The following is a 25,941-nucleotide window of genomic DNA, read 5'->3' on the forward strand; positions in this document are numbered from 1 at the left end:
CAAGGAATTGAAAGGGGGCAGTTTCTCAAATTGAATGACCTAGTCCTTTTCTATAATTTCTAGCACCCATTTGTCCAATGTATTATCTGTCCTCCATCTGATGAGAAAATATGCTAGCTTGTCTCCAAACAGGAAGGGAAGGATCCCCACTGATTGATTCTGGACTCTTGATCCTGTCAGAAAATCTGAGGCTTGGTTGTTCACCAAAGACAACAGGGAAGAAGCAGATTGTTTAGATTTAGGCTTTGATTTGAAAGACTTCTTGTTTTGGCTCTGGAAAGACATAGCCTGTTGGTGTTGTTACTGATGTCTTTGATTCAGTGGGAAATAAGTCAAGGAAGACTGTGTTTCTGATAATGGAAATGAGTAATCAAAGGTTTCCTCCTGGTAAAAGAAATCAAAGCCCAAACAGCAGCTTTTGATCTTTTCTCCTTCAGTTTTTCCAGCAACTCATCCGCCTTTTCACTTAAAAGACCATCCCCTACCTCAATTCTCATATCCTGAGCCAGAGAAGAGTAACAAAGCCAAGTTTGTCTACTCCAGGTAACTGCATATGCCAATGCTCTAGCAGAAGATTTCAAGATGTCTAAAGAAGCTCCAAAAGCATGCTTTGCCATATTTTGAGCTCCATTAGGATCACATTTGATAATTTCCTTTTGTTATCTGGCAAATCCTGCACAAACAATGCCATCTTTTTCAATAGGTGGAACTGAGAGTGGATCATAGTTGCTTGATAATTTTCCACCCTAATACCAAGAGGGGAAGAGGAGAATACTTTTCTCCCCAAGGAATCAATATTTTCCCTTCTCTATCAGTGCTTGTCCAGACCTCAACATGCTACTGGTAGCAGCCAAAACCTAATGAATTAGGTACAGGTTGTGTGTAAAAATATGAAAACTGCTATGAGGGTATCTGATATAATTTATCTGCCTTCTTGGAAATAGGCTGGCAAAAAGTAAAAGTGGACCAAACAGATGTAGCTCGCTGCGGTAGACCATCAAGAATTGATAAACTTCCTACTCTTGTAGGTAGCTTAAACAATGTCGAACACTGGATGGGATGTTTTCTCCACAGCTACTGAAGTTAATTTCAATGTGAACACTGTGTGATCCATCAGGTCATGGCACTGCGGAGCATCCTCAAAAGGAAAAGAGGCAGAAGCCGCTCCCACATGCTCATCTGGTGACAAATCAGGATCGGAGTCTATGTCATCCTACTCTTGTTCAAAAAGAGAAGTTATCTCTGTATCTTCTTCTTCAGACAATCAGGTACCACTATCTGAGACGCAGACAGATCTGGTGGAACTGGATCTGAGGATTTCTCCACCACTGGATCCTTTACAGATAAAATATCACCTCTCCATCCATAAGGAGGATGACTGAAAAATTCCTGTGGCAGCACCCAATAAGGCCATGGACTCCAGGACTGCCAGTCTCCCCCACAACTGTGATGTGAGAACATACCTGTAGGAGGAGGATCAAAAAGAAGAAGCAGGAAGAAACAGTCTCTTTATTCTTCCTCTGTCATGCTCTAAACACGGATCTGGCCTTGGATCAGTGATGGATTGCACTGAAGAAAGTAATGGACCCAGAGATTGGAGAGAAATAAATGGAGAGAAAACTCTTTTTGGGGACATGATAGGAGTCTTAGTAGGAGAAAGTGTAGACGGACCAGGAGAAAGACTAATAATCTCCTCTGCTCTTCTCCTTTTTTCAGGAGAATCAACACTGAATTCAGAAATGATGAAGCCTGTCTCTTCCTCTCATTCAGACCCAAGAAGCCCTCAGAAGCCAAATGGTGTACAACAGCCAAAGTAAATATATTCTATGGACCTGAAGATGGAGCTGGAACTGGACAGAGGTTGAAGTTGGAGCTAAAGACCTAGATGGCATGGAATCTGGTGAAATATACAGATCTGCCCGCTTGGTACTTGAAGTTGAAGCCAGAGCCAGCCTGAGTTTTGGAGCCATAGTTGTAGAGGCCCTGTCAGAATCAGATAGATCTGACAAATCTGAAATGAGGGATCTGGCACTGCTAACAGTGGTTGTCTTCAACCTTGACTGCTTCTTCGGAACCAACACAGCTGGAGCTGACAATGTGGCTCTTGGTTCTGTAGCAGGCAGTCTGCTCTTCGTCATCACCTGTGCCTTTGAAGCCCTGGCTGCTTGAGCAACAGGATCTGGAGACAGACCCAACAAAGGTTCTGATTTCCTCCAGCCTTTAAAGTGTTTCATCTTGCAGGAGTAAGTGACAGTATGTCCCAGTACGGATCCTTGAGGTCCCCACTACTTACCTCTCTCCATTATGAAAACTGACCATTTATTCCTACCCTTTGTTTCCTATCTGTTAACCAGTTACTGATCCAGGAGAGGATCTACCCTCTCACCCCATGCTACTTTGCTTAGGAGCTTTTGGTGTGGGACCTTGTCAAGGGCTTTCAGAAAGTCTAAGTAACTATATCCACTGGATCACTCTTGTCCACATGCTTGTTGATACCTTCAAAGAATTCTAACAGATTGGTGAGGAATGATTTCCTTTCACTAGGAAACAACAAGCCATGTTGACTCTTCACCAACGCATCGTGTGTATCTATGTGTCTGATAATTCTGTTCTTTACTATAGTTTCAATCAGTTTGCCTGGTATTGCCAGGACCACCTCTGGAGCCTTTTGTTTAAAAAATTCAGTATTACATTAGCTATTCTCTAGTCATTTGGTACAGAGGCTCATTTAAGTGATAGTTTACATACTACAATTAGTAGTTCTGCAATTTCACGTTTGAGCTCCTTCTGAACTCTTCGGTGAATACCGTCTGGTCCTGGCACCTTAGTACTGTTTAATTTCTTAATTTGTTCCAAAACCTCCAATATTGACATCTCAGTCTGGGACAGTTCCTCAGATTTGTCATTGAAGAAGAATGGGAATCTCTCACACATCCTCTGCAGTTAAGACTGACAAAGAATTCATTTAGCTTCTCTGCATTTAGCTTCTGCTTTTTCTTCAGTTTCACCAAGCTACTAACTGACTTACCTAACTAACTAACTATAACTATACTAAACAATTACCAAGACACTGAGGGTATGGCTACACTTGCAGCCATACAGCGCTGCCGCGGGAGCGCTCCCACAGCAGCGCTTTGAAGTCCGAGTGTGGTCACAGCGCCAGCACTGGGAGAGAGCTCTCCCAGCGCTGCAGGTACTCCACCTCCCTGTGGGGATTAGCTTACAGCGCTGGGAGCCGCGGTCCCGGCGCTGGGGCAGTGTTTACACTGGCGCTTTGCTGCGCTGTAACTTGCTGTGCTCAGGGGTGTGTTTTTCACACCCCTGAGCGAGAAAGTTGCAGCGCTGTAAAGCGCCAGTGTAGCCAAGGCCTAAGAACTAGAAGAAAAAAAAACAGATCCGAATGGTCTGGAGTGCTTCACTTCCATCTGGCACAGTGGTTGGAAGGAACTGAGGTGATAGAAGGCACTGCCCCCACCCCTTACATCATCTGGAGATGCTGAGGGAAGAGGCAAAGGGGCTGTGCAAGTGCTCCAACAGACACTGCTTGGAGAAGGTTCTAACATCAGGCACCACCAGGCAGCACAATACCATAAGTGGAAATTTGCAGAGCTGCTCAAAGAAGAAATTATAACATTTACAGAATATCATACTTATTATTTAGATATGGATTACTGATCTACAGTAACCTTATTTCTTTAGGCCTACTCCAAAGCCCAGTGCAGTCAATGGAAAGTGTCACATCAATTTCAGTTATGTATGGATCATGTCCTTTGTTTCCAAATAATTTAAGGCCTGATCCTGCAAGCTGTCTCCTGAGGCAAGGATGTAATATCAGTCCTTAACTAAAGATCAATAGAAAATGTAGTTTTCAGAACTGTTCATCTCCTTTACAAAAGCTACACAAAATTCCAAAAAAGCCAAAAGAAATCATAAAGTAACATCTTATCAAGGTTTATACTGAAACAGACTGTCGCAGCCAGTCAGAGCTCAGGTATAGTCACTGCCTTTCAACCACATTATAGTTTTCCATACAGCGTGCAAGTCTCAGCATTCTGATTGATATTCTCAGAATTTGATGTCTATATGTTCACAAACATGACTACTCCCGAATCTCATATCTACATTTAATCAATCATTTTGTTTATCATTTTATTCAATTAAATATTTGTTCATTAGATATTTCAGCAAGGTAACTACCTGAGAGTAGTGCCTATTGATTCAGTAGTATCCATATCCTGAGCCGATAAAGGTGTCAGGCTAGATCCTCAGGGTGGTGTAAATTTGTGTAGCTTAACAGAGGTCATGCTCCCCTTGATTGGAAGTCAATGGAGCTACACCGATTTACACAACATCTCAGGATATGGCACATCAGCCTCAAAGTACTTTAGCCTAGAATAGGATTATTATTTCATGATCAGGAATCAGTCTCAAATTTTCAATAAGTAATGCCTCTAAGTTATTCTGTATTCTAATACAATACAGGATCAATCTTTAAATAATGCTCCTAATCAGCAACCAATTATTAGTATTAATGTCTCATGTATGTAGTGTACTTGATGTACTTACATGAATTCCTACATAAATCTGTAAAATTAACTGTAGAGTATGTAGCAATTCCTGACATTATAAATTATATGGCAATAACACTAACAGTTTTTTACCAATACTATAATCTAAATTACAGTGATGTAGCATATTACTTCTACGGCTGCATGGTCTATAATGATGTATTTCACTACGCTGCTTTCTTTAAGGCTGAAGACTTGGTTACATTACCTATTTAAAACTGAATAAGAATGTATTTCTGATTGAAGTAATTCAAGACACAAATCAACAAACTATTAACAGCTAAAAACATGTTACAAACTCTTTGATGAGTACTTGTTTTCACTTTAGTTGTGCTAAAAAATAAATGCATTTAAAAATAGTTTTACTTGCAAATTTAAAAGCAAATACAGCTGCCAATAGACCAGTGGCCTGATTCAAAGTCCACTAAAGTCAGTGGAGAGGCTTCCACTGAATTCAGGAGCCTTTGGGTCAGTCCCTGAATCATGCACTCTTCAGTCCTCAGCAAAACTTCCATTGAAGTCATTAGGAGTTTTGCCTGAGTAAGGACTGCATGATTTGACTTTATATAAAGATAATACATGCATAATGGAAGATAATGCAAAATAGTGGCTTGTCCTAAAGTTCACTTGCTGCTCCTCTCAACTGACATTATAGAAAGATACTTAAACAACAGGTCATGTGTACTGTCATAAGGATTGCTACTGGAAAAAAGATCTAATTTTCAATATTTCAATCCACACACTGTATATTTTAAAGAAAATACCATTTGTAGCAGACATGAAGATATGCTGATTTCTATTGGTTTGATCATTGTGCTGGAAAGATTAAGTGACATTCACAGTTTAATCCAATATAATAGGGAGTGAAATAACTAACAGTATGGCATATGCAAATTGACCAATTTTAATATTATTGAACCTTAATTTCAGAATTCTTACACATGGATCAGGTTAGTGGAGAAATTGTTTTTTAGAATTTCCTATAAGAAGATATTCTAGAAATCAAAACCACACTACATAGATTTTAATACAATGATTTTACTTATGGTAATACATATTATCAATATGTATTTACTGATAATCTTATTTAAAAGTTATGGAGCACTGGCATATTTCAATGTCTTCTATGAATAATATATACTTAGTGAGGAGAAAAAATTTTTCCTGTGGGATTTTATTTTCAGAAGCTAAATGCACCCAGCTCATCTGAAGGCAGCACAGTTGATATTGCCCCTCCTGGAGAGGGTGAACAAGCTGAGATTGAACCTGAAGAAGCTCTTGAACCAATAGCCTGTTTTACAGAAGGTAACAAAACACAATATTGCCTAAAGATTGAATCAATGCAAACGCAATTTGTTTCTACAACAATTGGCTCTTGAAACACCATAGGCCTTCTTGGTTTCACTAGCCAAGAGAAGCTACTCCCTTCTCAGTGATAACAATCAAATGTCAAAGTAAGATTTCTCTGGAAGGTGGCTAACTCTCCTCCCTACTCAATCGCTAACATATCTCAATATTAAGGTACTTGCAGTATTAATTTTTCCAATCCTATAATTGTGTTTTGTAGTCACTAGAGAAGGCCCTTAGAATGTGGAGTAACTCTGTTTTTCTGAGAGAAAAAGAAGTGACATGGGCCAACAGCCACAAACACTACTGTGTTTTGGATATACAGTAGGACCTCAGAGTTACGAACTGACCAGTCAACCATACACCTCATTTGGAACTGGAAGTACGCAATCAGGCAGCTGCAGAGAAAAAAAAAATACAGTACAGTGCTATGTTAAATGTAAACTACTAAAAAAAATAAAAGGGAAAGGAGCAGTTTTCTTCTGCATAGTAAAGTTTCAAAGTTGTATTAAGTCAATGTTCAGTTGTAAACTTTTGAAAGAACAACCATAATGTTTTGTTCAGAGTTATGAATATTTTAGAGTTATGAATAACCTCCATTCGAGGTGTTTGTAACTCTGAGGTTCTACTGTAGTTCATAGATTGTGTGTAATATAGACAGATATTTTTAAGTCAATTTCATACTTAGTTGTAAATGCAAATCACTGTCAATTTCTCTCCATGGTTTCACTCCTAGATGTAGTTTAAATCTATTTACTATCACTATTCAAATATTCAGAACCTTGTAATAGCAAGTTGGGGATTCCAATTTCAGATTTTAAAAGTATCTCATAAAGAGAGTGGCTATCAAACTAAGAAATTTTATAATAATTTGGATGCCAGAGTGATTAACTACTTCAAAATAAGTTGCTATTTTATTCCAATTTCTAGTTATTTAATATGTTCACAGGTTGTGTGCAGAAGTTCACATGTTGTCAAGTAAGTATAGAAGATGGCAAAGGCAAAATCTGGTGGAATCTTCGGAAAACCTGCTACAGCATAGTTGAACACAACTGGTTTGAGACATTCATTGTCTTCATGATTCTTCTGAGCAGTGGCGCTCTGGTGAGTGAAACAATTATGACATATTCTGAAAAATAAGTTTTTAGAAGGGTGATTTATTAAAAGTATGTTTGCATACAGGATAGCTTTTGATCAGTATGAAAATCTAATCAGTTTAAGAAATATTTGGGAATCAGCAGAAGCAAACACTCGCATTATAATGTGCAAAATAAAGAAGTCTTGATAGATGTATTTTAATTGCAGCTGTGCAAAATGTTCATGCTGAAACCCAAAATCACTCAAACTTCCTGCATTTCATGTTTCATTATAGTTTTGAAATGTGGACCAAGGTTGGAAGGCTTGCTAAGATTCACATATGTTTTGATTAGAGATGGACCAAAACTAAAACACTGGGCTAAACTCTGCTTTTAATTAGACTGGTGTAAATCTGGAGTAACTTTATTAAATCCAGTGGAGTTACCCAGAATTTATAGTGGTTACTCACTGCAGAGTTTTGGACTTGAATACTACTGACTTTTGTTACTGTTTGGATTTGGACCAAAATTTTAAATTGTGAGCCCATCTCTACTTCTGAGAGGACCTGAGCCGATGTATGGGTGCACATCAAAATCATATGCAAATCATGGTTTTGACATGAAAACGTACACATTTATGGCTTCAAATTGTTTTACTTTAGGGGCCATTTGAACTATCTGGTGAAGCTCAGGAACTCTTTGCATTCTACTTAAATCATCCCCTTCATGCTCCTCCCTGGCTCATTGTTGTCTTACTATTATTATTTTCTAATTTTTTGTCATCTTTGGAATGTATAAGATTTCACTAAGTGGCAGTTGTTTCCAAAAAGATCGTCACTCTTCACCACTATCCCATTTCAAATTACACAAGCTCTGCACTTGCTACCCTATCAATGGGCACAGTACACTTTCCAAAAACGAGTTACAAACATTTCCATAAATACACTTAAATATATATTTTTCTTGCTTATGCTGATAGGAAAAAGGTTTTATTTAAATGGGGGAAGTAAATAAAATCTTCCTCACTACTCCTTTCTGGGAGAATATACGCATCTGGAACAGGAGGATTTTTGGGGTTAAGCCTCATATTAAAATATTGGCAGAAAATCATTCTTTGTATTTATTTCTTGATTCAGCAATAAAATAGGACTGCAAATCCTGAAGTCTCTACAGGCAATAATTCTTACACAGGCAAATTTCTCACTAACTGTGAGGGTTTATTTAAAGGTTGAGTAAATATCTGAGAAAGGGCCTCAGGATTTGGCCTGGAATTATTTACTTTGATTTTGTAAAACCTCAATTGTGAAAAAAAATCTCAGCCAATCACAGCCAAAATCACACAAAAAGTACACAGAATGACATGTGGAGTCCCTATATTTCTTGTTTCTCAAAATAATAGAGACAAGACTTTTGCTTAAGAAAGAAGAGGATTCATATTAAAAACATATTCTCCATATTCTATTGGAGAAAGCATAAAACAAGACTGCCTCTCTCAAAGTTGCATTCCATTGAAGCAGATGTAGTGAAATGGGAACTAAGTAACATAAGAGTTGAAAAGGGTGCACAAAGAAGAGGCAAAAACTTAAATCCCTGTGCTTTCTTCATTTATCTAATTGATCTTTCTGAACCAGGAAGTGGTATGAATACTTGCAAACTTTGTGTTCACAGGCTTTTGAAGACATATATATAGAGCAGCGCAAGACTATCAAGACCATGCTGGAATATGCTGACAAGGTTTTCACATACATCTTCATTCTGGAAATGCTTTTGAAATGGGTTGCCTATGGTTTTCAAATGTATTTCACTAATGCCTGGTGCTGGCTGGACTTCTTGATTGTTGATGTAAGTTCTTTATTCTTCAAGTCTTTTTTGACTGATTTTCCTATCAACAAAGTTACAAAACTCACTATTGTGAAGTAGATTTCTAATTAACACAGTAGTTTTAGCAAAAATTTATGAAAATTTTACTAATAGCCTATTGTTATCTGTTGGTATTACTAAAAGTGCATTTATATTCAGAAGAAAAAACTATAACTAACAGAAGATTACATACTAAACAAAAGCAGGACCTACCAAAGTTAAGGTCCCATGCAAAACTCCACAATTTGTGCATATACATTATGACACAGTCTTATTATATGATCACATGTTGTTTGTCAAATAATACATTATATCATCATGGAATTTTTCTACAGCCATCCAAACTTTGCATCTAAGATATTATGTTTGGTCCAAATGCTGTCAAAGCTTTATTCCCAAGAGATTAGCCTCTATTTTGCTAGTGTTTGCAGTGAAGTAGTGAAAAAGGCAGTGGCATTAAAGTATGAAATGTAGTTAGTGTAGCTGGAGTTTATTAGCTGTTTGACAATTTGTAATAAATAAGTCATCTATGATTTGGGAGGGTTTATGATGGAAGAGGAGAGAAGCTTTCTTGGCTTCCTTCCCAGCCCTGGCATATATCTGTACAAAGTCCTTGCAGGGGATGGATCAGTTGATAATTACCTGTTCTGTTCATTCCCTATGGGGCACCTGGCATTGGCCACTGTAGAAAGACAGGATACTGGGCTAGATGGACCTTTGTCTGGCTATGCTGAAAGAATGACAGGAGACATGAGATATGTGTTTAATCAGGCCGCAACTTTATTATTAGATGTCTGGGACTAACCCGGCGGATAAAATGAGCAGTACAGGTGAAAACCCCCACAATTCACTGAGGGGCGGGGTAAGTGCTTTTTTTCAGCCCCTTCCCCCCCCCCCAGATACACACACACACACACCCCCCTTTCCATTCATGTCCCTCCAGCAGACGCACTGCTGGGACCCTCCAATTCCAACCAATTCCAGGGAGGGGGGACCTGCCAGCAGCTCCCTGCCCTTTTCACCCAGGTCCCTCCAGCAATTCCCTTACCGGGACCTTACTGACCACCACCCCTTGTAGGAGGGGTTAAGGTGGACTATAATGATGGGGGGTTGGCTCCCTGATATACCAATCATAGCAGTCGCCAACTGCCCCCGGCTTGCTCAATTACCAAGCACCTCTCCTTAATTCCTTTTCCAAGCCATTTTTTTGTTCTTTTGTGCCTTAGTTTATGGAGTACCTGCACTGAAAATCCGCTATACACTTAAATAAAGAGTTGCGACATATGGCCTACTGACCGTCATGCTATGCATGAACAGAGCCCACCTGAACCTGCTGTGAGGCAGGCCAAAATCCCCAACTGCACCTGGCCAATATGGTGGTAAGGGAAAAATTCCTACCCAGTCCCCCTTAATGGGTTGGCTAGTGTAATGCTCACAGCAGATATAATAACCCAGCATATTTCTGACCTAAATAGAGAGGGAGGGTGGGTGCTGCCTGGCCTGCTCCAAGTGATCAGGGCAGGGTCCAGGCCCAGGCTGACCTTTTTAAACCTCTCTTTCATAGGTGGTGAATCATCCACCATGCTGACTGCTTTTCCAGCAGTTTTACGTCTCCCCTCCTACCTCCAAGCCAGAAAGCTTCTTCTCCTGGCCAGACAGATAACTCCCCCCCCGCCTCCCCCACACACACTTGCTTAAAGTGCAGGGCGGTGATTGGTCTGACCCAGTATGGCTGTTCTTATGTTCTTACGTTAATTGTCTTAAGGGATCAGTGCTCCCAAAATATTTTGGTCTCCTGCCTTCCCATATTATCTGACTCAGTTCTTTAGTGAGCCAAAGTGATGTGTGTGTTCAAATGAGTATCTTGGAGGCAAAGGTGCTTATGACTGTTGCCACTAAATTATTGTATTGCTTCACTAGGCAGCCCAAATTCTGGTCCCTTTGTTGTAATGTTTCTGTTAGTATGCTCTAGAACAGGGGTAGTCAATTATTTTTTGTCAACGTCCAAATTTCTTAGTCAAGGTATAGTCAAGGTCCAGACTTCAGAGAAAATAAAAAAACAAAAAACAAAAAAACCCAATAATGATAATAAGTAAATAAAAAGATTTTGGGTCCATTCAAAAGCATCTGCAAGTCCTGATTTGGCCCATGGTCTGCCTATTGACTACCCCTGCTCTAGAAATTTGTCAAGTTCAGGAGTTTCACAGGACAAACTGGCTTAGTTGGTCTACTACTCAGCTAGGAAGTGGAGAAAAACATAATTTTTACTTGGATGAGGTAATGTATGCTACACCATGGCAAAGAGCCAGGGCCATTATATGGTAGTCCAATGTGTGGTTTCAATAAGAGGATGGTAATGCAGAATTCCCGGGCTTCTATCTGGGAATTTTAATGAAGAAACTTACTCACACCTTTATAGATGAGCCATAGATCATGTTTCAATTGTTCTATTTTTATAATGAAGGCTCCAATTGATTTTTTTTTTAAAGAGCATACTTAATGTAGAGTTTTTGGTGCTTTTTCAGCAATAGTATTGCCTAAGAAAAGAATCTCAGAATGAGGTCCTCAGAAGTGATAAATATTTTGCAATCTAATTGAAAATTTCCCCATTTTCCTTAATTTTATAAAAATAAGAATGACCAGACAAGAGCTGAACATCCCACCTTCCTAGAAAAAATATATTCCATGTTCTGGAATGCAGTTAACAAATGTTTTACTGTGCCTACGGCTAATTCAGCAGTTCCCTCTTGAGCACTCCAAATCAGCCCTTCCAGAAGAAATTTATGAACTCACTTGAGAGTACGAGGGAAAGTAATAGATTCTTTAAGAGACAGATTCAGACTGTGACACAGAAGCTATGTTTACATTCTCCCATTTATGGGGTTTATGCTTCTCTCCCTACAACCTCTTTTCCCATTGTAAAAGACTGAAGTTTGCACCTAATAAATATTGCTTGATTGCCTAAACAACTATCAGCTAAATTGTTTTAAGGATGAACAGGGACATTCCTCAAAGGTTTTAACCTATGTAGGAGATGGCCTCTCTCCCTGGGAAAAACTGCCACAACTGCTATCAGTGGAAGTGCCCAAACCAGAGCTTTATGGGTATAAAAGTAAAGGGACGTCTGGCAGGACTCTCTGATGGTCCCGAACCTTCAAAATGTGTTCTCCCACTTTGGTCCAGAACAGCCTGAATTTGTAGCCTTTAGGGCATGCTGCCAGGCCCATACCTTCTTCTTGGCCCATAGTGAGCTAAAAGGTGAGTGAAATTGGGGAACAGTTGGATGATTTTGTTAGCTATTACATTTGTGCTTATCTAAGTTGCTGCTGGGGCAGTGTTATCTTGGGCAATTTCTGGAGTCTGTTGATTTTATTATATGTATCTTTAGAAGTTTGTTGAGTGTGCCCAGAACAGGGTATGGACACTCCTTCATTTTTTAAACTGTAGTATATAGATTCTGAATATAATAAGATATAATCATATTAAACAAATAACATATTTGCTGAATACTACTGGGCACTAGTATAGCTAATTGGGATACAATCACTGATTTGACCTTCCTGTATCGCAGCATCTCAACGACTCGTAGAGGTTGAAATTCCAAAAGAACAATTAAATTAAGCAAAAAAACCCAAGCTTAATAGATGCTCCATAAGAAAGATAGGTCATATTGCTGACTTAATATATCTGGGTGAATGTGCCTAAAAATGTTCTATGCTTATTTGTTCAAATATTTAAATTAATTTATTTTGACTGTACATACGACTCTTAGCTTTCCATGAAACTTAATTTCCCAGTAGGAATGTTCCCTAAAAGTATTATTAATCATTATTTGTAGTACAATAGTGTCTAGTACTATATGTACACAGAGCAGTAGACAATCCCTGCCCTTAAGAGCTTACAGTCTAAATAGACAAAACAGAAAAAGGGCCAGAGAAAGGAAGTTTTATCTCCATTTATAGTTGGGAATTAGTGGTAGAGAAAGATTAAGTGATGTGCCCACATAGGAAATCTATGGTAGAGCCCATTTTAAGATAGTTATTGCAAAACAGTTGCTGAAAGTGAATTTCTGATTCATAATTATGACTCTTTACACAGTAAACCTAATCCTAAGAGTTTTGCTCAACCAGTCAGGGAACAGAAATATACTTTGTGAATTATGTGTCTAATTAAATTAAATTCTGAATCCATGCAAGGAACAATCTATAAACCAGTAATTATTCACAAAAAGTACTGAGTGAATTATTTAGAAAAACAAACTTGAGAAAATCACAATCTATTTGTGGACAATTTGCAGATAGACAGATGTGAAATTCGTCTACTAATGAACGTAATGAATTATTATCACAGCTGTTGGTCAGATTGTGCTGTGGTCCCAGGTTCTCTTTGGCCTGAGCTGGAAGAATACACTCCCTTTTCTTCCCACCAGTTCTGTCCCGCCTGCTACCCCCTCTCTAGCTCTTCTTTCCTCTTCCCTTTCAGCAGGGCAGGTTTCCCTCCCCTTCCCTCTTACCACTTCTCCCCTGCTGCTTATTGCCGACATGCCTGCCCCTTCCTGCAGTTCTTCCCTCTGATAGTTTTGGGCTGCGGAAGTTGTTAAACATGCCTCCTCTGTATTCCCGGTCCTTCTTCCACCTTCCCTCCTGCTGCTCTAGTGTGGGAGATCTAGGTTTCCTCTCAGACTTCACCTGCAATGGAGTCATGGAGGCAAAAGGTCATCTTGAGAAGAGCTACTTGGGGGCATTAAATCCCTCCAAAAAGTTTTTAAAACTTTTTCAAAATATTAGACTTGTATTGGGAGATCAGTCACACATCCCTGACCCTCCCTTTTCTGCTAACATTTTTAGGAAGAATTTAAAAGTTTATTGTTAAAATCCACTATCATTACTGCATCTATACACATAGATTTATTAATTTTAAAAAAGCCCAACAGTTTCTGATTGCTAAAGTATTAAAAGTTATTTTCTTACCTAAGCAGTAAAGGAGTTGCTGCCAAAATTGAAACTAAGGATACTGAAGCAGTATAATGTATGGATTACAATAAGTATTCACACTACATATACTATAAAACTAATCCTAATGATTACAAGCAAATTATGTCCTCTCACTTTGTCTATCTTTTCCTGACTAGTTCAGTCATACAGTTGTAATTTACAATAAGTTCAATTTTTTTATGAAAAAACTAATAAGGCATGAAAGTAAGAGTGCTACAGTGAGGCTGAGGACTCTACAAGTAGCACAAAGTACCTTGCAGACAAAGTGGGTTGAGAAATGACCTTAACAGCCACAACCTCACTGTTGTAAATTGGCACAATTCTTCTGAACTCAATGGAGCTGCATCTGTTCACACAAGCTGAAGATTTTGCCCAAAGAGTCCTGTTTAATTGAGACAGGGGGCTGAGAGCATCCTAAAAGTGGGGCCAATGTGGGAAAGGAGTAGCTCATGAATCTGCTATTAGTATGTAAACAGTTTCAAAGGAGGTGTTTTGTCCTCCTACCTGTGGATGTGTTTAATATTGTTATACTTTATAGTTGATTCTTGAATCCATATAAAGAATGTGGTGTTTTCAATACTATGTATTCTCCCTCATCTGGGCTTGGTTATCTTTTGTTGACGTGAATGAATTATAAATATTTTGTTCACAATACAATGCACTCCACATTTTGTCACCTCTAGAATATATTAATAATGGCACAGTATAAAAAAGTACTTTTTCATTATAGATTTAGAAAGCAAATAGATTATTTTAAATCTGCCTTGTAAGGAAAGAAATAATATTTTATCTTACTACTGAACAGTCATTAGTAAGATTTTCTTGCTAATACCGTGTTAAGGCACAGTTAATTCCTTTACAACCTTATCCATTATGGCAATAATAAAATAATATAAGCCTTTCCTTTGGTAAAAAATGCATTCTTCCGTAGACATAATCCAGTTGAAAGGTATGTTGAGTGAATTAATTACAAAATTACTTTCTGTCAGATTACTCTATATAGCAAAATAGAATTAATCAGCTGTTTTTATTACTATCTGCTCTCAGATTGTCATTTCTAGATGCATACTCCCATATTTGTGGTTCAAGTCATTTTTGTTTATATATAAAATAAAACCGGGGTGCTATTTTAGCACATAAGGGGTATTCCTTATTGTCATATCAGTGAATACTTATATCTGAAAAGTTACTTATTTTATAAATTCTGTGGGATTAAGTGAAGGTCTTAAGGATTCTTTCAAGTACTGGAAAGAAATATGCGTATATTCAGGTATACATGTCTTCTATACTTCTGGTGGTGGAATGGTATAGGTATAGTTTAATCAAAAGAAACACAACTGTGGCAAATTCTTCCACTTAAAGACTGCTTAAATTAGCTTCATTTCAGACATAAAAGTTAATCCTCTCTCGAGGTGGAGTAATTTACATTGAGCAATCTTCTCTGATATAATACCAATATGATTTCATTGCCCGTGTGTCTTTGTAAATATACAGTCGTGGTCAATAAAAAGCTGAAATTCACCAACAGCTGTCACACAAGTATTTTAGGTAGCACCATACTTTCCTGTATTTAGAACAGAAAATAAGTTGGGAACCTCAACTGCTTGTCTGTTGGTAAACAATGCCTTTTAAATGGCAATCACTATAGTCCAAATCCTGCTATCTTTACTTTCATAACACTTATAATGTACAAGAATGTGCCTTTAAATGGGTTGTGGTTCAGCTTTTGCTCAATATGTCATTTTTGGACCTTAGCGATGTTGTTAATCATCCTTCTCAAATCTCCCCTCTGGAAGAAGATAGTCAAGAAAGTAGGAATGTGGCAGCTCCATCAACACTAATTTCACAGCTATTAGTCACTATGTTGTTATGTCTGGGTGTGGAACAGCGACTGTATTATTAATATCTAAGGATCATGAAGTTTTCCCGACAACAGGCCATGGAAAGATGTCCATGCTCAGTTATCACAGCAATCACCAGCCTTTCACAGGTGAACTGCTGCCACTGAAACCTACCAAACTTGTTGGTAAGCGGAAGAATAAAGAAGAGTGTTGTGGAATCTGCACCAATTACTGGGGTTTCTGCCCACTTTTTGCCAAAAATTTTTGCACTCCAGGTGTTCTATCCACTAGTTCCTGGATTCTAAGGTAGATATGGTGGCTTACAGGAACTATGATTTTATATGGCTATCATGCGTTGCTCCATGTATGACATGGAGCTAAGACTGGATCCGTGCCCTTTGAGTCTGACCAAATGATCAAGTCTGTAGGGAAGGCTCATGATGTGCTGGTTAGAGCAGTGAACCAGAAGTTAGGAGAACTACATCCTAGTCCTAGCTGTTCTATTAACTCGTCGCTGCTTGACCCTGGGCAAGTTACATAACCTCTCTGTGCCTTTGTAAAATGAGGATAATAAATAATACTTAGCCACATCTGTAAAGTACTTAAAAACCTCAGAAAAAGGTACAAAGTATTCTTATTAAAGATCATGGGTATAATTTTTGAAAGTGACTAAAACCTATTGAAAGTCAGTAGAACTCAGGCCCCTAAGATACATAGGTGCTTTTGGAAACTATATCCTTTGAGAACAGTGAGCTATGTCCAGATATTGAACTCTAACCAGATAAGAAGAGATAAAGATAAGGCAAATTGGCAAGCAGTACAGACTAATGTATACTCTTTTTTTAAAAGCAGGCCCTCTTTAGGTCCATTATGGTTCCTTGCCCCTCCAACAAAATATGTGAAAATTTAAGGACTTTTTTATGTCAACAAAGGTTCCATAAATAGGTGTCCTATAGGTATTTTCCCTTCCTCAATAATTTTTTTAAATATTTCCTATGGTTAAAAAAGGAATACAGTAGAAAGAGGTCCAACCAGTCTTTAGAAACCCACATAACACATATTATATCCTAATATCAACAGGTTCCGGAAATTAATAATTATTGTTTTTCTGTTTTTCTGTAGGTGTCGTTGGTTAGTCTAATAGCCAATGCCTTGGGCTATTCCGAACTTGGTGCCATTAAATCGCTTAGGACACTAAGAGCTTTGAGACCTCTAAGAGCCTTGTCACGATTTGAAGGGATGAGGGTGAGACAAATGAAAGAACCTGAAATAATCCATGCATAAACAGAAACCATACTTGCAAAATGAGGAATGACAAATCCATGCAGAAATATTGCACTATCCTCTTTTCTATTGCATACCAGTATCTACAGTAGGATGCTTTATTACATAACTAAAACTTATATCCATTTGCAAGCATTAGCATTTACAAGCAATCACACATATTTTTAGGTTATTTACTGCCTAGCTAACTACAGAGTTTTTGTGTAAAACGTAAAGGAATTATCAGGATGCAATGAATGCATTGTTAATTCCTATCACATTTTCTGATGATGAGCGAAAGAAGCATAGTTTCTATATTTCCCTCCTGCTAAGAAAAAAAAAGTCTAAAAAAATTGTGGCCACTTTGTTTGCAGAACTGTGGTTGCTATCTTTCTACTATGTATGGCAATCAGGTTTTAAATAATGATACTGGGGCTTACTACACAGAACTCCTATGACCGAGTATATGAAAGTGTGTGAGGGAAAGGTATCTGCACAGGATTTACACGCATGTAGTTTACTTCTTGCAGGTCAGACTTAGACTGTACCCACTCTGCTCATGACTACAGAGGTGAGTTATTCCTGTCATGGAGCTGTTATAATTCCCATTGGATTTAGGGACCTGAGTGGGGAGAAACTGTCCTTAGAACTGAGAAACTCCAGTTCCTTCTCCATTCTTCCTGGGATGCTTATTCCATCTACTTCTGCTGCCAGCCTCCATCCCCTGCCTCATGTGTCAGAACTGGCATGGGACACAAAGCAACATGGTGGTGAAGAGGCTGGCAGCAATGGGACGTAAGGTATGTCAGAAGCATGAGACTCCCTGCCGGCTGGAATGGGGTTTGGGAGAAAACACACATTTCTGTATTTCTAAGAGGCACCTACACAGGATAAGAAGTGAGGGCTCACTCAGTAAATGGTAGAGGGAAGGATGGGGTGAAAATGGAAAACAGAGATGGGAGCAGAGTTCTTTTAGCTACTGCCCCTCAACCTTGAGTTATATTGTGTATCAAGGCAATTTTGATGAGCCTGTGTGATTCCACCACGTTGCCTCTCTTCCCACACAGCCTTCCAATTCTTTCCTGCTTAGGAAATTATTCAGATTTCCATATCTTGCCAATCTGCCTAAATATAATAGCAGTTATCTCTGTTGCAGTGACAGATGATGCTAATGCCTGAAAAAACTGATTTGTAACAAAATGGATAACATTCATATGTTAACCTTCACCTTGGAAAACTCAGCTTCTACAAAACTCCCTTTATAATCTATCTGTATACTTTAAGCTCACATACAAATAGTATTGTTTCTTTCCAATCGTCGTGGGGCTGATGCACCCCGTCACCCTGTGGGGGCAGGGGAGAGGTGCATCACATCAAGTTTGAAGGGGTCTTGGAGCTGCGTGGCTCAGGGACCTGAGTCCTTAATGCAGCCCTTGATAGCAGAGCAGTGCGGCGCAATGGCCAGAATCAATATTACAGCCCCTTCTGTTGGGGCAGCGCAGCCCAATGGCCAGGGGCAAAACTATAGCCCCTGCTGTCGGGGCAATGTGGCACAATAGCCAGAGCCAGTACTACTGGCAAGGATGGGGTCTGACTGAAACACATCGCGCCTTGGTCCAGTTCTGTTACCATTTCCCCACAAAACCTCCCTGGGTCACTTCCTACCCAAGTCTCTGGAGTCCTCCATCTCTGGGATTCTCCGGTCTCTCCCCTCTCCACAATGTCCTGTGTCAGGATCCATCTCCACGGGGCTGGCCTCTGCATCTTGGAGTGCAGGCGGTCCTCCCTCAGGAGCTGGTGACACACTTCCGCAGTCAGCCCAGACTGAGCTGCTCTGCTGGCTTTTATATCCTGCTTCCAGCTGGAGCATGTCCAGCAGAGCCGGAGGTGTGTGGCCTCCTCGGCTAAAAGAGATGGGTTAACCCGTGCTGTACCAGTGTGGGGCTCATACACCCCATCACACCAATACTATACAACACAATAAGAATGCATTTTTAATAACTGATGCCAGTGAATAGTTCCTTTGTACCTGGCAACTAGATAAAATATTAGCTCTTTTCCCACACCCCATAGGCCCCAAACAAAAGCCTCGTGAAGTAAATGGAAAGACTCCTCGTGATTTTAGTGGTTTTTGGATACAAAATTAACCACCTAAAACCTTCACTGCAGACAGATCATTTGCTGTTTCCTCAGCTGCTGAATCTTCTTTTCAGAGTAAAATAGAATCATTATACATATTACAAATAACCTTTGGCTCAGTTGCACTTGGTCTGATCTTTTGCAGTCACTTTTCCCTGTAGAATTGCTTAATTGTATATAAATTAAACATAGCCAAGAAAAAACAAATTAACAGAAGTGTGAATTTATTTGCACTCATAAAGTCCAATGAATATAATTATTTTAGACCAAGGTTTAAAATTAATTATGTGATGACAAAACTAAATGCATAGTACAGAGTTGCCTAACTTTTCTATGTGAATATTAGAATATCATGTGTATAATTCCTAATGTTTTAATTCAGTCTGAGAAACAAGTCATCAGTACTGCCTACTTTATGTGTAAAATTCTTTTGCTCAGTCTTCCATCATCAGTCATTCTTTACATTTATTTAAAAAATATATTTTGTTGCACTGTTTATAGATTTTGATTTATGTTCTTAATATTTAACATTTCTTTCTCTCTTTTTTCTAGAGCACACAAATTCTAAGGCTCCATCTAACCACTACCAGGTTTTCTTTAATTTCTTTTCATACTTTTTCATTGTCTGGCTTTCCATGTAGGTTTTTAGTTCTTGCTTTTTTCAGTTTCATTAAAGATATTATTTTCTTTCAATATTTGCTAAAATATTTCATTATAAAACATAGGCAGAAAAAAAATCTAAGTGTTAGTTTTATAGAAATATTAATAGAACATTGTGCGATTCTTTAATTATAAAAGATACACTGAGGCTTTTTTGTCTTTAATTTGTATGCTAGGTGGTTGTTAATGCCCTGATAGGAGCAATTCCATCCATCATGAATGTGCTACTGGTTTGTCTGATATTTTGGCTAATCTTCAGCATCATGGGAGTAAATCTGTTTGCTGGCAAGTTCTACCACTGTGTTAACACAACAACTGGTGAGATGTTTGATATCAGCGATGTTGACAATTATACTCAGTGCGAGGACCTCATAAAAAAGAATGAAAGTGCCCGATGGAAAAATGTGAAAGTAAACTTCGATAATGTAGGCGCTGGGTATCTTGCACTGCTTCAAGTAGTAAGTGAATTTCTGTATTTTATATTTCTGTATTTGAAAAAAGTACAAGCAAAATGGGCAACTTTCATAAAAAAGCAGGTTAATTTCTTCATATACAGTCAGTACCCACCCTTCAAAAGACTCATATTACTTTACTTGTAATTAAGATATTAATGGTACAAGAGGGATTCCCCATTCTAATATAGGGAATACCTTCTTACACTGATAGTCCCTAATGTTAAAAAGGCAAAATTAAGTGTTTTGATGATGCAAAATACAATTGCACCCCCTGCAGCCTGAGGAGTGGGAATTAGTCTAGGCAGGCACAAGAAAGAGGGCTCTGTGGCTTCTTTAACAGTCCCCCTCCCTCCCCATCCCTCTCCCCACTCCTTGTGGGAGTTCAGTTCCTTGTGGATTTGAGAGGGGGGAAATGGAGCTGAGAAGAGGGCAGGCATCCTAGCTGACAGGCTGGTCTGAGGAGGCGTGCCCCAGAACCCACTGGCACCCATGCACCTAAGGGGAGGGAACGTGTGCCCTTTCTCCTGGCCAGGGTGCCATTATATGCCCAGAATAACAAATCCCACCCTCTCATCCCAGGGATTATAGTAGGAACGGGTTTTCTGAGTCAGCTGTGGGCATCGTGCTAGTCACCTGTTTGGGAGAGGGAAGGAATTTTCCCCTCACTGCCAGATTGGCAGGGGCAGGGCGGGTGTTTTAGTCTTCCCCACCAGATCCCTGAGCTGCTGTGGTTAGGTTAGGAGATACAGTTCAAACTGATAATTTGGCAGTTGTCCAGTGCAGATACTCATTCAATGGGGGTGGGAGTCAAGTTCCCTGGTAGAGAGTAATTGGAAGTGGAGTTAGGGGACGGCCTCCCCTAAAGAAGCTGGGGAATAGGGATGGAGCTCCTAATGTCTCATTCAACAAGAAGAGAACCCACTTTTCTGTAGCCCCTTAATCCTTGTACACATGGAGGGTGGTAAGATCCCAGCACCAGGCAGGAACCAGTTGTGGACACCTAACCTCCACTAGGTGAACAAATCATGGAAGGAAGAATGACCTGCTCTGGACAAGTTATTGCCAGATAGTCCCTAGATGAGTTACAATAATAAATGTGTGGCCTACTTAAACCACATCCCTTGTGCCTTGTCTTTCTTCCTACATGGTGGGACAAACTGTGGTTGCCACTAAAAATCTGTATTTACAAATAATTAATGCAAGGGAAACCACACTAACATTAATTAGGTAAATAGGATCATTCTAAAAATGTTTTAAGAAGGACAAATGTACTAAAGACTCATAACTTTCCTATTGGATTAATATTTATAATACAGCTCTATACAGTATATTAAATGAATAGTGAAGTATTAGAAATCACATTTTATGATACTGCCTGGTTATACTCATTTTACCCAATACTGTTACTTAAAATGGGCAATAATTGCCACTTATTCCATACAAAAAAACTCCTAATGATATCACTGAGGCTTCTTAGCAAAGATCAAGGATCACATATGGTGCCTGGTGAAGGGATGGAGTGGTAGGATACATAGGATTGGAACATTTTAGTATAGCTGATATCTATTTATGAAAAAGTGTAGGAAACTAATACTAAATACATATAATTGTATTATATGAGTGTTTTTATTGTGGTATTAACTGTGCTGGCATGAATTTGTGTTGTTAAAAAAAAGATTATTAAGAGATGTGCTCTAGTCATTTCAGGGTTTGTAGGGCCTGGATTTTTACAGGTAAATAAACACTTGTGTTCCATTTCCAGGCTACATTTAAAGGATGGATGGATATTATGTATGCAGCTGTTGATTCACGAGATGTAAGTAGAATATAAGTTTTAAGACTATTTATATTTGTTGAATATATTCTGACATTCCGCATATGTAATGAAATTTTAATAGCTATATTGAATTGTATTCAAAATATTGAACACTAACAACATGGATTCACTGATTATAAGGGCAAAACAACCATTTTAATCAACTAATGAGATTTCGTACATAACATAGGCTATAGAATTTCACAAAGCAATTCTTGCAGTCGAGGGAATTAATCTTCCTTATTTCTATTAAATCTGATAATTTGTAGTTGAATTAGTCTGTTTAGATTATTTTTTAGAAAACCATCCAGCCTCAATTTAAAGATGCCAAATGGTGATGGATTAAACACTGCTTTTGGTAATCATCAGTGTGAGTTGTTAAAAAAAAAAGATATTCAGGAAATGCATACATTGAATATAGAGGAACATGCAATCTTGTTTCAAAATTGATAATTAGAGGGTCACACACTTCATTGCTCATGTAGGCTGGGCACTGTATGTTGCCCAACTTATTTGGTGCAAATCACTTTTCAGGGTTGAGGAGCATCTAAGAAGGTATCCAGGGGGGACAGAAATAGTATTTTTCAATTCACCTCATACACATACTGTAAAGAAATCTGTATTGTGAAAGTACAACTTACAAATGTAAAATTTATTTGTACATAACTGCACTCAAAAACAAAACAATGTAAAACTTTAGAGCCTACAAGTTGAAGCATGAAGGGGCATACAAATATTTAGCATATCTGGCATGTAAATAACTTGCAACACCAGCCAGGTGAACGCCTGTTCTCACTTTCATGTGACATTGTAAATTAGAAGCGGGCAGCATTATCTCTTGTAAATGTAACCAGACTTGTTTGTCTTAGCCATTGGCTGAACAAAAAGTAGTGGACTTGTATGAGGTGAACTGAAAAATACTATTTTATCTTTTTTACAGTGCAAATATTTGTAATAAAAAATAATGTAAAGTGAGCACTGTGCACTTTGTATTCTATGTTGTAATTGAAATCAATATATTTGAAAATATAGAAAAACATTTATTAAATAATAAATTTAAATTGGTATTCTACTATTGTGTAACAGGGCAATTAAAACTGCGATTAATTGAGACTATTTTTTTTCTAATTTCATGATTAATTGCAATTCTTTTTTTGATCGTTTGACAGTTGTTACACTGGAAGTTGTTAATGGTTGCCATCAATCACAGTTCTAGTTAAATCTGATGTGTGTGCCGGCCCCCACTTCCTCCTCCCCACGTACCAGGGTCCCCCATTCTTCCCCTGTGCTGGGAATTGGGTGTCCCCAATTCCCCCTCCCAACAAATGGAGACTAAGAGACAGAGAGAAATTCCATCTACTTGAGTGGCAAATTTGCAAGGCAAATAAAATATATTGCTAATATAAAGTATACTATCAACCTATACTATGGTATCTGTATCTATTTATCTCCTCTTGCCATGAGTTGCTGCTTTATGAATTAAATGAAATTTTTGATTCTCAGTGTTCATGCAGATAATATATCAATGTATAATGTTTTATAGCTATTAGATCAGCCTAAGTATGAGGACAACCTGTACATGTATCTTTACTTTGTCATCTTTATCATCTTTGGATCATTCTTCACCTTGAACCTTTTCATTGGTGTCATCATAGACAACTTCAATCAACAAAAAAAGAAGATAAGTATTTCAAGTATTTATTTACTGCTTTAAAAGTGAACAAGATATAATAAAAGCTACGAATCCCCAAGCCGATTTCCTTTGTAGACATTCCTTACAGTGAACCAATGACTTATTCTGTGTAAAGATGATGAACACACAATTTATCTAAATAAATTTACCTTCTGCTTGGTCCTATTTTTGTAATGAAAAAATCTGCTGCCATGGATATGACTGCAACATCATAATTTCAGCACTTTGACTTCACTGCAAAAAGACAAGAGAAGGCAGGCAACAATAATATAAATATTGTTTTGTATAAATATGTTCACAGAAATTTGCAAAGCAATAAATAAGCAAAAGAGGAACATGTGTGTTGTCACTCTGATTAGCAGGAAAGTTATCCTCTTGGAAAAAGTCCCTCTTTAAAATTAATCAGATGCGCATACTACTTAAATACTTATTCAATGAAGTATAGCCACGAGTGGTGGGAGGGACTAGCTGCCCCAAGTACAATCCCATACATGATCCTAGGCACGTACTTGGCACCTGTCCCCAGTGCTTGCACCACTGGGGCTATGCTTCTATTTTTAGTGTGCTAAAATAGCTCTAGCAGAGCTAGCGTGAGTATGTCTCCTTGGGCTGGAAATTACACCTTCCAATGTAGACATACCCTGAGTGTATATAACATAAATAAAATAGAAAAAACAAGGAAGCAAATACAAATCCAGTTCTACAAGCCTTTATAAGAATAAGTCCCATCAATTCCAACAGGACTTATCATAGGAGTAAAGCTTATTAAGGATCTGTAGGAATGACCCATATGATTCTGACCTGTTCAATTATAGGAAATGGGAGGAACTTGTAAACCATATCTAACCCTCCTTTAATTTGTAGTTCATTGGAAAGGTGAAAAAAAGGTAAGAAAACAGTGCGAAATTTATTTTTTTCTCTGACTCTGTTGATCTTTCAAGTAATTTTAAAATAATTTAATTAAAAATAATTGGAAACCCTAGGATCCTAAGTATGGTAATTCTTCAAGTGTCTGATGGAACTAGGAGCCTGAGTATCACCTTAAATGTCTGTGTTTGCTGTGAAAATCCTTTGGCTTCAGCTGTGGCCACTCTAATCAATTAATGAGATAAAACATTTCCATTTTACTCCCAGCTGAGTCTAAGGCAAAACTCAGCTGTGAATGAACATCTTTAAATAGTCAGCATTTCTCTTCAGAATAACTGCAGACCAACCTGAAGCTTCTTCAGATGCTTCAAGGGGCAAATGCCATGACTTGAGGCTTCAGTTTCCAGTTTAGTAGACACTAACAGCCTAAATTTATCACTGGATGGACTTCCATTTAATTGTGTCCATAATCAACTAACACAAATGCTGAAAGCAATCACAAATCAAATAGTCAGATATTTGACTGGTAGCATTTGTACCTGCAAAATGGAGGCTAATGTGAAAAACAAATAACAGGCCCTGAAAGGCTTAGGCTTTGTCTACACTACAGACTTCTACAAATGTAGCTATGTCAGTCGCGGATGGGGTGACCAGATAGCAAGTGTGAAATATTGGGACAGGGGGACAGGGAGATAGGAGCCCATATGAAAAAAGCCCCAAATATTGGGACTGTCCCTATAAAACTGGGATATCTGGTCACCCTAGTCGAGGATGTGAAAAGGTGATCTCTAACCAACAAAGCTATGCTGGCAGAAGTCCTTTGTACAGACTCAGTTACACCAGCAAAACTGAACTTTTACTGGAGTAACTTGTTTCACGTCAGGGCACTAGTTTTGCCATACCAGTATAAAGCACAGCTTTACTGGTATAGGTGCATCACACTAGAAGCACTTTGCTGGTATAGATTACAGTATTCTTGTACAAGTAAAGCACTCCTAGTGTAGACAAACCCTTAAACTGGATAGGGGCTCCAGTCTGTTTGGATTTTTTTAAATTAATGTCTTCCTATGACAGAATCCATCGTGATCCCCCTCAGTATCACTCCATTTTGCTTGTTTCTTAAACTAACTGTATAGACTATGATCTCAGTGGTGACCTGCATCCACGCTATGTTTGGAACAGTTCAGGAATGAGGCAGAGGATGGTTCAAAGGTGGTTTTGTGCCACCATTAAGCTCCCCAGTCCTGGAGCCAGCCAGGAAGAGGCTAGTGCAGTGGTTCTCAAACTTTCATACTTGTGACCCCTTTCACACAGCAAGCCTCTGAGTGAGACCCCCTTTATAAATTAAAAACATTTTTAAAA

The 25,941-nt window shown here is 38.5% G+C and overlaps 1 protein-coding gene across 1 annotated transcript in view; it reads left to right on the top strand.

The window, feature by feature from the left end:
* Positions 1-25,941, top strand: part of LOC120375107 (sodium channel protein type 2 subunit alpha-like) — a 103,457-nt gene that overhangs the window by 72,365 nt on the left and 5,151 nt on the right. The window contains exons 18-24 of the mRNA XM_039495799.1: positions 5,753-5,873; positions 6,865-7,019; positions 8,660-8,833; positions 16,809-16,931; positions 19,925-20,206; positions 21,966-22,019; positions 23,563-23,700. Of these exons, the coding sequence (XP_039351733.1) occupies positions 5,753-5,873; positions 6,865-7,019; positions 8,660-8,833; positions 16,809-16,931; positions 19,925-20,206; positions 21,966-22,019; positions 23,563-23,700 (1,047 nt within the window). The remainder of the gene's footprint in view (positions 1-5,752; positions 5,874-6,864; positions 7,020-8,659; positions 8,834-16,808; positions 16,932-19,924; positions 20,207-21,965; positions 22,020-23,562; positions 23,701-25,941) is intronic.

This window comes from Mauremys reevesii, linkage group 11 (genome assembly GCF_016161935.1).
Source record: "Mauremys reevesii isolate NIE-2019 linkage group 11, ASM1616193v1, whole genome shotgun sequence".
Classification (NCBI taxonomy): domain Eukaryota; kingdom Metazoa; phylum Chordata; order Testudines; family Geoemydidae; genus Mauremys; species Mauremys reevesii.